Source organism: Hemicordylus capensis, chromosome 12, assembly GCF_027244095.1.
Source record: "Hemicordylus capensis ecotype Gifberg chromosome 12, rHemCap1.1.pri, whole genome shotgun sequence".
NCBI classification, from domain to species: domain Eukaryota; kingdom Metazoa; phylum Chordata; class Lepidosauria; order Squamata; family Cordylidae; genus Hemicordylus; species Hemicordylus capensis.
In genome coordinates this window covers 6674635-6690964 of record NC_069668.1, presented here as the reverse complement: position 1 = coordinate 6690964, position 16330 = coordinate 6674635, and the positions used below count along the sequence as shown (strand labels likewise).

The 16330-nt window shown below is 45.8% G+C and overlaps 1 protein-coding gene across 6 annotated transcripts in view; it reads left to right on the top strand.

Annotated features, from left to right (window-relative positions):
• The window catches only part of CUX1 (cut like homeobox 1), a 337155-nt gene that overhangs the window by 294163 nt on the left and 26662 nt on the right, over positions 1-16330 (top strand). For 3 of the 6 annotated variants that reach the window (XM_053274790.1, XM_053274793.1, XM_053274789.1), the window contains one exon: positions 1029-1972. The exons of 2 other annotated variants lie outside the window; for them this stretch is intronic. In XM_053274790.1, the coding sequence (XP_053130765.1) occupies positions 1029-1767 (739 nt within the window). In that variant the 3' untranslated portion in view covers positions 1768-1972. Of the gene's footprint in view, positions 1-1028; positions 4170-16330 lie in introns of those variants that run through there. One more of the 6 variants, XM_053274794.1, reaches the window with a different exon arrangement.

Below are 16330 nucleotides of genomic sequence, written 5' to 3'. Positions count from 1 at the left end.
GGGATGGTCAAAGAGCTGGAAAAGGTGCAGGAAAGGGCAACCTGGACGATGAGTGGTCCCAAATGCTTTTCCTTTGAGGAGGAGCAAAAGCATTTGGGGCTTTTGAGTTTAGAAAGAGGGCGACTAAGTGGAATGCATGACAGAAATGCATAAAATTATGTATGCTCTGGTGAGAGCGAGATCGTCCACCTCGCTGTAATTCTGGAGCCCAGGCTCACCCGATGCAACTGATGGACATCAGGTGCTGGACAGAGAAAAGAGAAGTCTGCTTCACGCAGTGTGTCGTTACTTTGTGGAATTTGTTGCCGCCAGCCGTTGAGATGGCCACTGGTTCAGGTGGCTTTGTGAGGGAATTAGACAAATTTTGTGGCGTATTGTAGGCCTTTGGTTTGATCCAGCTGGGCTGCTCTAATATTCTTCTTAGCCATGATATCTGGGAGTGGGACCTCCGTGCACATTCCCCCCTGTATTCCCACAGGTTCTTGGCACACACCACCTGAATTTCCCCACCCTCTGTCATATGGAGGATAAGTCTGTCAATAGCAATTAATTACAATGACTGAATGGACCTCCAGGTTCAGAATTGGGGAGTTGCTGGGGGCAGTGGCAGCAGCGGGGAAGGGCTCTGGCCAAGTCTTGCTGGAAGCGTCTCAGGTTGGTACCACCCTGTGGGAAGCAGGCTACTGATTAGAAACCTAATTTTCTCATTAGCCGCAATCGTTAGGAATGGAACTTCCATGTGCAGAAGCATCTTATCCTCAGGATTGCTGATGGACTAATTATACATTGAGGGCTCTTGCCTTCATGTCCTGTGGAGAGGCTTCTCTGAGGCATCTAGTAGGCCAGAGATGGCCTGTTGTCCTCATCTAGGAGGGCTTCTTAAGATATCATGGAATGCCCTCCATTTGCAATGTCCTGAGTTCCATGAAGGAGTTGTAGCAGGGCAAAATAATCATTTATTGCCTCAACTGACATTACTGAAGTAACCGCAGCTTCCTTCCCTTCTTTTTCTTGAATATTATTTGCAGATCTCGCATTCGCCGAGAACTATTTATCGAAGAAATCCAAGCAGGAGGCCAGAGCCAAGCCGGGTTGAGCGATTCTCCTTCGGCAAGAAGCAGCAGGGCAGTTCACAGCTCGGAAGGAGACAGCTGTGACGGGGTGGACCCAGAAGGCCCACCCGAAGCAAAGCCAGGCAGCCTGGACACAGACGAGTACTGCAATGCAACCACAAAGTCTCAGGGAGGGCGAGCAGCAGCGTCAGCCATTGAAGCGGGAGAAGATGCTCTGCAGGACGCCAGATCTTCAGAGAAAATGGAGACATTCCAGTTGGGAATGGAGAGCCTGGAAGACACGGATGACGAGGGGAGGCTCAAAGCGTCGCATCCACATTCTCCGCCGGGCTCTCAACATTCAGGAGAAACTCTGGAGGCAACGCCAAACTCTGCTTCAGAAGAGGATGCCTCTACCTCAGCTGCCGCCACCGCCACCTCACTCCTTACAGGGGAGGGCTCCTGCAAGTCAAAGGAGGAGGAGGAGGAAGGCGTGGAGAAATTGCCCAGTGTGCCAAGTACCAGTTCCACGCCAGCCGCGGGCTCTCAGAAAACCAATTATCTGGAGAGTTTGTTTGGTTTTTCTGAGGCGGCCTGCGCCAAGAACACACGGGACAACACCTTGAGGAGGAAGAAGGCGGCCAACTTGAACAGCATAATCCACCGCTTGGAGAAGGCAGCAAGTCGGGAGGAGCCTGTGGAGTGGGAGTTTTGAGATTAAGCTCACCCAACTCTAGAGAGCTGGGGAAGTTACAAACTTGGACCTCTGCTGGTTTTAATTGTGTCCTGCACTTAACCGCCCTGCAGGCCCCAGGGCAAAAACGCCATAGGCCAAGGTGCATATAGAGAACAGAAGGAGCGTTGAAGCCCAATTCTATGTTTTGTGTTTCTGAGGAAAGAAAACTGAAATGTGTAATCGAGCTTTTTGTACCCCAAAGTGTTTTTATCAATTGCCCTAAAGTGATTTCCACAGTTTCTGGGGAAGAAAAAAAAACTCACACAGCTTTTGCCTTCTGCCCTCCTCTGGTGTGGGCTTTAAAACAAATCAGCTATCTATCTATCTATCTATCTCTCTCTCTCTCTCTCTCTCTCTCTCTCTCTCTCTATATATATATATATATATATATACACACACACACACACACACACACACACACACACACATACAACAAGAAGAAGAAAAAAATCAAACCCACATATTTAAAAAGGGGGTGGGTGGGTTGCTTTTTATCTGCCATCTAATGGCTTAAACAGAGCGATAATAATACACTATTATCTTCTTTAACCAGGAAAAACAAAATGATGGGGATGGGAGATTTTTTTGAGGGGGAGGGGGGGGAGAAAAGGTTGTTTTGTAGCTGTTCAGTTGCCACTAAGAGATTGCACAGTCATCCCGACTCTAAACACACTAGTTTGAATTCCTAAATATTTTCAAGAAAAAGAATATTGTTTGAAACTTGGGATTTAAAAAAATACACAGTTACTCCACGTATTTTTTAAGCAAACAAAAAAAGTCACATCAGGAAAAATATCTTAATTTGTGGTAGCTGACTTCAGTGTTTTTTCTTGTAAAGTGGAATAGAAAAATTGACTTGTAGTGCACATTGTTTCATAGCTTTAACCAATTCTGGTCTCTTTATGGGCTGGGATTTGTTTAATACACTCCATTTTAGGCCAAATCAGGACAGAAAAAAGAAGAAGAAAAATCTGAAATCTAGGTATTTTGTAATCTGCTTTTTAACCTCTAACCACAGAGCACGCGGATCAGACCTCATTTCTAGGAGGTTTGGGAGACAACTTGGAATGGGATGTACTTGGATCTACTACTACTACTACTACTACTACTACTACTATTATTATTATTATTACGTTTATATCCCGTTCTTCCTCCAAGGAGCCCAGAGCGGTGTACTACATACTTAAGTTTTAGTTGCGTGGTGCCAGCCTTGCAAATTAAGTCATACAAGTTCCTAGTCCTCAGCAGCGTATACCAGCCCTGTTAGAAAACCAACCACCAGCTTTTTGAACTAAAAGAATTTGCCTAGTCGCCTGAGGCTATTCTTAATTTATCGCAGGCGATCAGGTGGGTGGCTGACTATGAGCTTAAGTTCTGCGCAGTACCATTTTTGGTTGATGAGAAAGACTGAAACATTGGTTCAGTACAGAAAGAGAGGGAGTAGAGGTGCATCTTGCTACAAGAAGCACTTGGAACGCTTTCCGTCTAGACAGGAGTCTGTCCGATCAATTGCCCTGCTGTTTGCTCCCTGTCGCGCATCCTAACAAACTTGACACTGGGAAAGATCAAATCCTGTTTTAGCCAGTCATTTTCATCACCTTAAGTCATTGGTTAATCAGAGACTGTGATCCCACAACAAGCACTGATTTCTATACGTTTCCGTTGTGGGGAGCAACATGTGTGTATGCGTACATGTACACACATGCACGCACCAAAAGAGAGCAGAGGGAGTGCGTGGCATTTGATTATTATGACTGCAGAACTGTTCACCCAAACCGTGGCGCCTGTCAGAGCGGTCAGCTCTTCCACTTCCTTCATGGGCAACTGCCACAAGGCTGATCGAAGTACGGATCCAGCTTCCAACTTGTCTCCAACGCCTCCTGTTGTCTATGTATAATATGCGTGAGGATAGCGATGCGTGGAAGGATGAGTGCACGAGCGTGTGAGCATTGCGTGTATGTGTGCGATTTTATACGCCGGTATTTTCTTACGTACGTGTGCACACACGGAGTGCATTACTGCCACCTTTTCTCAATAAGCTGTTTTATCAGTTATGGCTTCTACAATTTTGCTGATTTAGACTCCTTTATTGCCATATCTTTAAAACTAACAATAGATGATTTTGGTATATATATATTTTTTTTGCTTATTTATAGGTGCTGTATTTTATTATCTGATTGTTAGGAAGGGATGAAAGGGGGCAAATATTCTTTAGAGGGATAGACTGCCGGCAGTATTGGGTATAATTTACAAGATGTAGTTGTCATACTGTATATTATTGACAGACGATCTTTTTTTTTTTTTTTTTTAAACACCGTATTATATATCATGGAAAACTTTTGTCTTAGGTCAGCCTCTTCTAATGAAACTTTAATGGTGCATTCATTGCTTCTTAATTTCTAATTAATATTTACTTTTTGGTATTTGGGGGGCAAGTGGGTTGGGCAGGCAGGGGGAGAGGCGTTCCGAACTAAAGGTATGTCCCTGATATGACACCTCCAATGTCCTTGTACTGATTGGGAATTAATTGCGGGGAGAGGACTGTAACGTTGAAACCACCTCTTCTTGCATGGTTCCCCCACACCACCAAATGCAATTATGTGTTTTCCTGTCTCTCTTCGACGTGCAACAGCAGCACTTAGCTCAAATCCTCGCCAATGTTGAGAGTTCAGTAGCTTTAAAAAAAAAGCCTTTTCATGGCCCAAGAACCAAGGCTCTAGGAGGCTGGAAGGTAGGGTTTGGTCCCGTCCCTGTCCTCCCCGTCCCCCATTTCTTCTTGTTAACATTTGTAATGTCATGACTGCTTTGGGGATCTAAATATTGGCTTGGATTCAAAAAGAGAGAACTCGAAGAGTTCTTGGCTCATCCTGTGGGGTCCTGAGGAGGGACATTTGCAAAAGGGCAGCAGCACAGCCTTGAGAATCGCAGCAACAGAGATTGCCCAGTCTTGGACTGCAGAACATCCAGAGCACCTGCTGAGCACTAGTGCCACCAGAGCTTCTAGGTGTAGCCTCCTTTTCTAGACCAATAATCCATTTTTAATTGCAAATGCATACACTGAAGCCAAGGCCCCACAGCTCCAATGTGAACTTTTCCATGGGCATGGTGATGTGGGGGTTGTGGATTGGGGACTGCTCTGCACACCCAGGGAGAAATCCCCACGTCCTTCTTGAAACAAGAAGTCCTTCACTGTGTACACACAGCAAAGAGTTCCGACTTCATTTCCTCTCAGGCCAAGCTTCCAGGTAGGCAAAGGGAGAGCCTTTTCTCTCATAAGATGCACTCAGGCATCTTATCTCTCTCATTTCCAGCAGTAGATCTCTCATCTGAATATATATATCTTTTTTTCCCCCTCCCAGGTAGATAACAGGGTGCTTGATGCCGTCTGATATTCCCTCCCCCCTGCATATTTAGCATCTCTGCTGAGTCGATGCCTGCTTTCCATAACTAGCCACAAATCATCACTAATGTGACTCAGGGCAGCCCCAGGCCTAGCATGCAGGGTTCTGCCATCCATCCTGATAAGCAATATTGAAGTGCCTTGAAAAAAGCAAACGACCGTTCTGTTTTTCTTCCTTTCTGGTCTATGAGGAGCATGTCGTCCAAGCCACTTACTCAGCATTCCCCCTCTCTTTCTTCCAAGGCAAGCTGCCCCTCCTTACCAGAGCAGATCTGTATTGTGCAACTTCCCTGCTGGGAGTGAATCTGGCTTTCGGAGATGTAGCCTGTTGCACTGTTGTCTGCGGAACGAAAGTGCAGTTAGACTGAATCAAAGACCGCGGCTGCAGATCCAAATCAAGACAGCTCTCTGGGCACTTTACTGATGTGTGGTTCCCTGAGTAGATTTCTGTTCTGAGTTTTGAGAGAGAGTCTGGGATCACCTAGAAGAGGGGCTGCTGATAGCAAGAACGAGGCCAGCAGCTCCTCTCTGAGATTCACTTGGGGTGTCTTTGGCAAGGGAGGCTGCTAGGGTTTCCGATTTGGTAAGGTCTTCACTGGGTTAAATTTCCGCCCAGACTGATGGGTGCTGAGTTCCACACCAGTGGGACCTGTTTGCCGTCTGGTTTTCCATGCTGGCCTATGAGAAAATGCACTGCAGCATGAGCTTGTAGTAGTTCATCATTGAAGTGAGTTGTCTATTTGAATATGTAGACCACATTTGAATATGTAGAGTTCTCTATTGTATAGAGGTAAAGCACTGAAATGGGGGCCGTTTTCCCCATTGTGCCCCCGCAGCAAATGACTGCCTTTAAAATGATTATTTTATTTTTATTTTCACACTTGTAGACCATTTTACCCATGGAGTGGGCTGTGTTGCTGGAGCAGATTTAATAGGCCGCTCTGTGTAGTCCTCTGCCCCACTTTGGGAGAGATCCTGTATCTTCACATGGGGGCATATAGTTCAGTGGCCAAGCTTTGTACGTAGAAGATTCCAGGTTCTAACTCTGATGGCATCTCCAGTGCAAAAGCAGTCAGGCTGGGAAAGTTCCTTGGCTGAGGCTTTGGGAAACTGCTGCAATTTAGAGTCCTGGATTAGATAGACCGTCCCAAGCTGCAGCACCACACATGTCTGCAAGCTGCCAGGCATCTCTCCAACATCCCCTTGTAAACCTCTAAGGGAGAAATACCAGCACGGCCTGGTGTTAGCCCAGCCTCCTTGTTTCTTGGCCGAGCCTCAGTGGATTGGGTTAGCTATACCCTTCTTCAATCTGAGTGCTTTCTAGATACTTGAAAACTCTCTGCATCCCTCATCTGTGCTTCCCCCGTGCCCCCTTATCTGGCTTTCAGACTGAGTTCAGGGAAACCCTGGCCTACCCCAGAAACATAGTGGAAGGTTTCTCAATGAGAAACTCAATTTCTTGTCTAGCCAATGGCTATCTGAAAAAAGCTATTAAAATGTTGACATATAAAACATAAAGAAAAAACATGCATAGTAAATTGACCAGTAAATATTTCATTTTAAACTGTGAATAAGATAAATATGAAAATAGCTATGATCTAGCTTAATCCTCTTGATCACCTCAGCCATCAAGAAAATTTATTTACACATAATCTATTTGGATATCAGATGTGGACTGTTGCATAACACGCTACATTTTAAATTATAGTTGCATCGGAGGTACCTAAAACATGTTTCCATTTAAACCTAATAGACCAATTTACTTCAAGTTATTACCTTGCTCACATGAATGTTGTATTTATAATCACACATAAATAAAACAGATAGTAGGGAAGCTCGTTGGTTATCTTCCATCCACAAACCCATCACCCCATAGCATCCCAACGAGTCTTTCCTGCCAAAAAGCCAGAATCCGTTGTCTGGAATCTTAAGAGCCTGAGGACAGTTAGGAAAAAACCAGGAGTTCAGGCAGGCTTACCTATCACAGTCCATGTAGGCACAGCAACAGACTTTAGTTTGTTCTAGGCTGTGTACTTGGTTCATATGGGTTCATGGTGATGCCTAGTGGCCTACTCATTGAGCCCTCACCAGAAAACACACCTTGGATCCCTCTGCAAGACACATGGATTCCATGGCAGGCAGGCAGTACTCAAGCAGATGGGTCAATGGGGGAATCCCACCCCACTTTCCTACTGATTGGCAGTAGATCAGCACATCAGTAGCTCTGACTGTCCATTACTCAACAGTGGCAATAACCAAGACCCTCTTCCACTCCCCACCCACCCAAACTAGAACCCCTGAACTGTAATAATGCAGATTTAGATTTCTAGATGCAGGTCATCCAGGTGTATGGCTTTAAATAAATACAATATTAGAGTATAATCCAGATATTATCAATAACAATACATACAAAAACATAACCACAGAGTTAAAATAGAACATGGTGTTAACACACGAAAATTAAACATATCCAATAATTCCCAAAGATAATTCATAGTTTAATGATTCAATAATCACTCGAAGTTCTAAGAGATCATCATTACACCTTTTTCCTTGGTATGGGGAGGGCATCCTAACGTGACGGGTTATCAAGCTCTGCATGCTCCGAGACAGGACCAATCAAAATTCAGGTTGATCCTATGTATCCAGACAGCTGTCACTCATCCCCAGTTCCAGGACTGTCTCGCTCCGCAGACTGAGCTTGAGTATTGCTGTGAGGAAGAATTTCACGGCCCTTCTCCTTTTTTATTTTAATAGTTTTTACTTTGGGATTTCCTCTGTTGAGGTCTCTCTTATTCGCAATATGGAGCCTGATTATATGGGGGATATGTTGAAGGGTTCCCTTCCGGAGGGCCCCTTCACAGAAGCCGCGATTGTTCCCTCAGTTGGAGGGACAGCGAGCTTGGGCCTAACGGCCATTGATAAAGGAGAGGAGACTACTGTGAGCCAGGAGGCTTCTAATCTGCCCGCCCCACCGCCCAAGAAATTGAAAAAGAAAACTAAACACCTAAAGGAAAAGGGCATTGTCAGAAAGAAAAAGCATATACGATCCCCTGGCAGCACGCCACTGAGCGATAAGACTGCAGTTGAAGGCAGTTCAGGCACAGCAACCTTCCGCTTTCCCACCCGATTTAACTGCCGAAGGCGCGGTGGCCATTTTAGCTCTCCTCTCCAAGTCTAGCCCTGCCGTTCTTTTTAAGAGCAATGGGGAACCTGGGCGCATGGTGCCGATCTCTGAACCCTTCCAGGGTTCTGTGTCTATTAATGACCCCCCGTGGGGTCCGATTAGTGCGCCAGCGGCGGTCTCTGTGCTCGACCCTCCTCAGGGTCCTATTAGCACGACAACTTCATGTACCGCCCTCGACCCTCCTCAGGTTCTGTTTAGCGCGCCGACGCCACTCACGGTCCTCGACCCTCCTCAGGGTCTATCTTCTGCTGCTGCTGCTGCTGCTATGTCTACCGCTGCAGGTGTCAGTTTGTCTAATATGCCTCCACTCCCTGGCGACGAACAGCCGTCCCCGGGTGAGTTAATTTGGTTGGGGGAGTTCGTTAAGAGGCATTGTCTGGCATAGGTATTGTCTCTGCTAAGTCAGTCCGCAGACAGAGCTTGATTAGCGCTGTGAGGAAATCTTCACAGCCTTTATCATCATCTTTCTCTTTCTCTGACTACTTCAGGCCAGTTTCTCCCTTCCTTTATTCTGTGTGCAAGGGTGGGAAGGGAGTCGCCAATTGCACTCATTTAGCTGCTTATATCCGACTTACTATCCTCATGGGCGGAAATTCACCTACACTCCATGACGGCGGAACATCTGAGCGGCACGGAGAATCTACAAGCGGATTGGCTGAGCCGTCAAACGGTGGATCCAGCAGAATGGGCCCTGCATCTGGAAGTCTTCAAGGAAATTGTCCACAGGTGGGGTGGTCCACAGCTGGACCTCTTCGCGTCACAGGAAAATGCCAAACTACCAAGGTTTTTCGCAAGATATCTAACGCAGAAGAAGTGGATGCTCTCACGTCTCCCTGGCCGCAGGGATTACTTTATGCCTTTCCCCTGACTCCAATCCTGAGCTCCTTCCTAAGAAAGTTCCTATTAGAAGAAGCAGAAGTCGTTTTGATAGCTCCTTATTGCTGCGAAGACCCTGGTTTTCTGACCTCCTGAGTCTCTCAGTCCAACCGCTGTGGCCTCTTCCCCTAAGGAGAGATCTGCTATCACAAGGACCTCTATGTCATCCGGATCTGGTCTGGCTACGCCTTCACGCATGAAGGTTGAGCGCATTACCCTAGATTCCAAGGGATATTCCCGCCAGGTGCAAGACACTATCATAGCGTCAAGAAGGCCGTCCACTTTGCGCATTTATCAGGTTACCTGATCAGCCTTTTGTTCCTGGGGGCGGAAGCAGGACTTTGTTCCATCCTTGGCGGGGGTTGCAGAGGTGCTGGGGTTCCTTCAAGAAGGTCTTGAGAAAGATCTGCATCCCAGCACATTGAGGAGGCAAACTTCAGCCTTGTCCTCAGTCCTGGATTTAGCGGTGCCTGGTTCACCTTCCTTGCACCCTCATATTAGACGTTTTCTAAGGGGAGCGAGCAACTTGGCTCTGCCTCCCGTACATAGGTTTCCCTCCTGGGATTTGAATTTAGTTTTAAATGCTCTTACTAAGGCTCCGTTCGAGCCTCTTCGTTCAGCTCCCTTGACAATTTTATCCTTTAAAGTATTGTTCCTTGTGGCCATCACTTCGGCACGAAGGGTTTCTGAACTAGCTGCCCTCTCTGTGCGCGATGAGCTATGCATTTTTCAAAAGGAGTGTGTTGTTTTTGAAGTTGGATCCCACCTTCTTACCCAAGGTTAATTCCATCTTTCATAGGAGCCAAGATTTAGTATTGCCCTCCTTCTGTCCTAGTCCTGCTCACCCTAAGGAGCGTGCTTGGCATACTCTGTATGTGCGTAGGGCACTTAGATTGTATATGAAAAGATCCAAAATCTTTAGAAAGATGGATTCCCTTTTTGTTTCCTTTCAGCCATCTTCCCTAGGGACCAAGGCGTACAAGGTTTCCATGGGTCGATGGATCAGAGCTGCCATATCGTTGGCTTATGAGTCTCTTCACCTACCTGTTCCTCGTGACATTTCTGCCCATTCCACTCGCAGTGCCAGCACTTCTGCGGCCTTTTCAGCTCGTGCCCCCTTGGAAGAAATTTGCAAGGCGGCAACTTGGGCATCAGTGTCTCCCTTTATTAGGCATTACAAGATTCCGTCTTTTCACGCTGCTCAAGCAGCAATAGGAAGGACGGTATTGCAACAGGTTGTCTAATCATTCGCTCCCGCCCTTGGGATTGCTTTGGTACGTCCCGTCACGTTAGGATGCCCTCCCCATACCAAGGAAAAAGAAACATTGGTAGACTTACCGTGAAGGGTTCTTTTTCTGGGTATGGGGAGGGCATCCGGCCCACCCGCGAATGTTTACGATGGATATGCAGGGAGGTGGGGCGATTCCCAGGGTTGCTTAGTTCTTTGCTGTCACTGTTTACTGTACAACTTCATCCCTTGTGGACTATTTTTTCTCTCCTTGTTCTCTGTATTTTCTGTGCTCAACAGTCCTGGAACTGGGGGTGAGTGACAGCTGTCTGGATACATAGGATCGACCTGAATTTTGATTGGTCCTGTCTCGGAGCATGCAGAGCTTGATAACCCATCACGTTAGGATGCCCTCCCCATTCCCAGAAAAAGAACCCTTCACGGTAAGTCTACCAATGTTTCTTTCCAGCTCCTTATTTGGTGAACTTTATTGCTTCCCCAATTCAGGGGGAAATGTATCCATCACCATGTGTAGTTAGGGCTGCAATCCTGTGTATACCTTTCCTGCAATAAGCTCAGAGGGACTAAGTAAATATGAATAGGACTGCAAGTAACTTTAAAGATATTCCAATGGGTTCAGCCATATTTCAGGTTTCCAGGCAAAGCTTTGTAGTGAGGTACCAATGTCATCTGGGTGCGTTCTTACCGTAGCCTGCCAGTTTTCTTCTTTCACTTGATTACTGAACAACTCCAATATTAAGCGATCTCAATTTTTATTTGGGTCACCCCAAACATTTTCTTGCATAGCTAATGGCCAAAAATCAAAACAACAAAAAGTCTTAAAGTATCATAAAGCATGTAAATAGGAGTGAATGCACACACAAGAGTGTAATTTTTTTTAACTTAACTAGAGAACAAAATGAATGCAGGGAAGCCATCACCCTAAGCCTTGGCAGTCACAGAAATGTGTGTTCAAGTCATCTAACCAACTTTGCATAGCGGGCTATAGTTAAGATTATAATTGGATCAGAGGCGCTTAAGATATACTCCAGCTTGACAGGCTAGTTTGCAATGGGAAGTCATTATTTTGCGCCAAACCTTAATAACAGACTTGCCAAGAAGCATTTTCCCAATCCTCATTAGAGACGGCAGCCGCTCTTGAGTTTTCAAGACAAATTTGTGAAAAGGATCGTTCGTTATTTACTGCCTAATCCTGTGCACACTTTGATCAGAAACAAGACCCACTGACTTCAATGGGGCTTATTCTCAAATAAGTGTGTGTAGGATGGTAACCTTACTCACTGCAGTGCAGGGGACACTGCCTTTGAGGGTGCCTGCCTCAGAGCTGCTCGTGGAGTTGACTTGGAGTTGTCCCTGGTTTCAGAGGCAAGCTAGGACTTACTTGCCAAGTATCTTGGAGAGGAAGACCACTTTGGAGAAGCTGCCGGCTTGCAAGTAGGCACTTCAGTTTGCTGGTTCCAACAGCAAGCTGGATGGAGACAATGTTCCACACAATGTGTGCAGAAATGCTGCAAGGAGTCTTGCGGGAAATGGAGTATCACTTTGGTGGCGAGTTCCTGGCACAGAAACCAAAAGTTGGACTTCCTGGGGACACCACCCGGGATGAGGTGCAGACTGCTCCAGCTGCCCTCAGGCTGTCATAGGCCGTATCCTGGAAGAACCAGCCGCTTCCTAGGTTGTCCCAGGACAGGTTCCAGAAGAACCAGCTGGTGCAGAAAAGGGCGTGCACCAAACCTCTGTAACCTCAGTTAAAGAACCTTGGCGTGTTGGCTAGCAATAAATTGCAATCAAGCTGAAGTTTGAAGTGGATACATAATATTTCAGCCTCCATTTAAAATGACACAATAACTAGGAGTATTTGATGGGTGAATCCTGAAGCACTATTAGTTTAAACTATGCAAGTGTGGCGTGGCTGGTGCGACTTCTCGTTTTTTAAAGAGAGTTTTAGAATTAAATCCACCCATTCATAGCTAGATGAAGAAAGGTCTGACCAAGTTGTAAAACATTGTACTTCCGACCTCCGTTCTCGCCAGATTTCATACATACACCTTACTTAGAAGCCCTTTTATCCTGGCATTTGATTTCCACCACAAGTCAGCTAGTGAAGAAAGATGGACTTTAATGATGCAATTGTTGTGCCTTTTGCCACATTTTGCTGTCAGGAAAACTAGTGTGCTTCAGAACTATATGCAATAGAAGCCTTTGTGTTTTTAAAAGGATTCTTCTGTACTCCTCCTGTCCCTGTCCTTCTCTGAACAGACTTTCATAACACACTCACAAGAGCTGGAAAGAAAGCACACTCTTCCTAATGCCTGATTGAAGGAAACGTTTGTTTTTCTTCAAGATGAAGAAAAGATTCTTAGCAGAATAATATTGGGTGCATTTTCAGGGGAGGCAGGAAGAGGGAGACTTCCCATGGTAGCAACAGCAGTTCTCCCAACAACTGTGTTAAAACAGCAAGAAGCCTTAAGTGGTCATCTTGCATGCTTAGAGTTACTTGATTTAGTAAGCGGTTTTAATAAAATCAAAAATTTTGATTTTGATTTTTATTTTATTTTTTGAAATTTTTTTTTGAAAAAATGCCCATTTCTCCACCAGTTTGGACTAGGTGTGATTGGCTGGAACAAAGCTTGCAGGCTTTTCCTTTGTGTCTGCAGAATCAAAATGACTGGGAGCTTTGTGGCGGTATGCGTCTCTTGTGTTAATCACAGCAAAAACATTTGGGGAAGGGGTCTGGACTATTTCTGAGGCCTGACCCCTAGGCCCACATAGGCAAACACAATGGAAGCCAACAATGAAGGCTGTTGCAGATCCTTTAAGGCAGGAGCAGGTAGAAGGTTGATCAGTATCTCTCTGGGCGATTTGGTTTCTGACTCCCAATATAGATCTGTCTCTTCTCAGGCATGGCTGGTTTTGTGCTAATTGCCCTCATTTCTCAGCCTCAGTGTTGCTCCTACTTTTCAGGAGAGGGTTTTTAGGTTCCCTTTGGCCAGGTCTTTGTACAAGCCAGTTTTATAATTTTGTGTTTGAGTTCTGAGCTGTAGTAACTCAGATGAAGATTTGGATTTCTGTATGCAGGACATCCTGTATGTATAAGGCTCCTGGATGCTATACCCCGAAATCACTGTCTTGTCCCAGGCTCTGATGGGTCGGCTTTGGGGTTCAAGTTGAACACGGGTGAGAGATCCTGCGTGCATCAAGTCTCCCTATCCCTGTTATAAGATGCCCTTGCCTGGAAATGGCTGCAGTCCAAGTCTGGATAGGACAACCCACCATGTTGGCTTGGACCCAGAGATAGCTTCCCTTCACAGAAAGGCAACTTTATACCATGTTGCATGAGAAAAGTGAAACTAAATTCAGATCTATTGCTCTGCTTGAATCACTGCCTGTGCAAGCGGGCTCATGAGAACCGCTGTGGAACCTACCAGTGGCAGCATTGTGTGAACTCTTGCGCCAGTATGCGTGAGACATTGACAGCATGTGTGGGAAATTAATTAATTAATTTCTCCCACTCAAGCTTTTTAAGATCCAGCCCCATTGCCTTCTGGGTGTTTCCAAAATATTCCTGGAGCAGTTATGATTGCCTGCTAGGGAAGTGCTGGACAAGCTATTTTCCCAACCAGGTCACCTGGTTTGGATGGGAACTGCTTCTTGAAGGGCGCATTGGAGAGGTCAGTAGGGTTCTGGCTCTCCCTGAGATTAATTCTGAGAGAAAACACCAATGGGAAAAGCCTCAGCCTGTCTGTTTCTTCTACAGTACTAGACTGACTGACCTCATTTTCCCTTTTTCTGCTCTTCTTTCCAATTTGGTTTCTCCACTTCTGCAGCTTCACGGTGGCTGTGTGTTGTGTTGCATGCACTGCTAAGCACTTAGAACTCTGTGTGTGTGTGTGTGTGTGTGTGTGTGTGTGTGTGTGTGTGTGTGGAAACAATCCAGTGAAGTGTTTTTTACAAGCCTTCTCAGTTAAGGCTTTTAAGACACTGAGGGTTTTAAGATGATTTTCTATTATAATTTTATGTGATTAGACGGATTTTATATTGAACCAATAAGCGTTTGCCACTGTGACGAATGGAACCAAAACTTCTTCCCAATGTGTGTGACAAAGGTAAGATCCTAATGAGGTGGCCCACACCAAGTTGCCCATCTGCCTTACTGTTCCTATGTGAACATATAAAACTGCCTTCTATCAGACCATCAGCCATCTAGCCCTCTGTCATCTGCTCTGACCGGCAGCAGCGCGCTCTGAGGTTCAGACGGTCTTCCCCAGCCCTTCCTGGAGATGTCAGGCAGGGCCGGTGCTACCACAGACTTCACCTGGGACCTTGGGTAGACAAAGCATGTAAGTTCCGTCCCCTCTTCTATTCACTGATGGTTCCATCTGCTACTTAACAATTCCTTTGCATGATGCTGAGCAGACTTCAGAACAGTGGCAAGAGAAGAGGGCGATCCGCAAGCGTGTATCGCTGGCTTCTCTAGGGTGGGTGCAAATTTGGCTTTTGAATGATATGGTATAGAGTGATTAGTCTTAAATGATCCAGACCACCCTTGTGCTTTACGCCCAGTGAATATTGCTGTGTGATCCTGTTCATTACTTAGTATTTATTGGCTGTCCTTTTTAGTATTTGTTCTGCTGATGAGATGGTGGGGTGTGTGCGTGCTTGGAAGAATCGGATTGGCCACTGTGGGAGCCGGCTGCTGAACTAGATGGATCTCTGGTCTGCTCCTGCATGTTTCCCTTGGGCACTCCTAGGGTTCTGGATTGGAGTGTGTCCCTTTTTGAAGATCTGCAAAGCAGTAAGGTGTCTCGTTAGTCAGTAGTAACTCCTAGACCAGGAGTAGGCCACCTTGGCTGCTTCAGCCAGTTTCTTGGGGCTGGGGACAATGGGACTTCTTGTACTTCAAGAACAGCGGGAATCTAAAGATGGCATACCCCTGTACAATCTTCTTTACCAAGGTACTTTGGCATCCATTTGCATTACTGATTAATTGGCTCAACAGAACAGCCGTCAACACTAACATATCCTATTGGTTAGCTAGACTCCTAATGCTGGCAACACAAAAAGTAATACTTGCGGTTGCATCGATTACCCCATTCGGGTGGGAGTTGCGTCCTTTCACTGGCCCAATGTCTTGTTTTAAAAGTATGGCCTAATTTGTCACATTGGCCTTCTGCTTTTTTTTTTTTTAAATCAAATTCAAATCACATCATTCCATTTCTTCTGGGAAGCTGCAAATGAACTGTGCTGGAATCAACACAGCTCATCCAAGCTCTTGCCCTTTGTTAGGTCTGGGTGATCAGAAGTTGAATGCAAGGGTTTGTCCTTTTTGACGGTTAGGCACACAACACTCGCATTTGAAGGATTGGGTAAGGCTTGGAAGTCCACAGTGCTTTTGAGCAAGTAGCTTGTCAAGTAAGAGCGGAGGCCATCTCGCTCCACTTACCAAATCAACATGTTGGATGGACAGTTGATCAGTTTGATAGTTGACAAAAACATCTCGCGTTGTGATTATGGACGCAAGCCAAATTTGCCACTCTTACAAAACTTCCAAAATGAACTGGGCAAAACCAGGCTTGGATCTAAAGAAATGTGGAAGGTGCAAAGCTGTGAGTGCTTGTGAGCGCTATTCTGTGAACTCTTGGGCTAATGCTGGTAGAACCTTTTTCACTGGGTAAACACTTTCATGCCTTGGGAGCTGCATTGCACGATGAGAAACAGTGCATAAGGAAAATCCAGGCTGTGGCATATAAACTGCTGGGCCATAAAAAGGTCTTGAGAAAGAGCTTCTGCAAGGTTGAACACAGAGCTTGCACAAACAAAAGCCTGTATT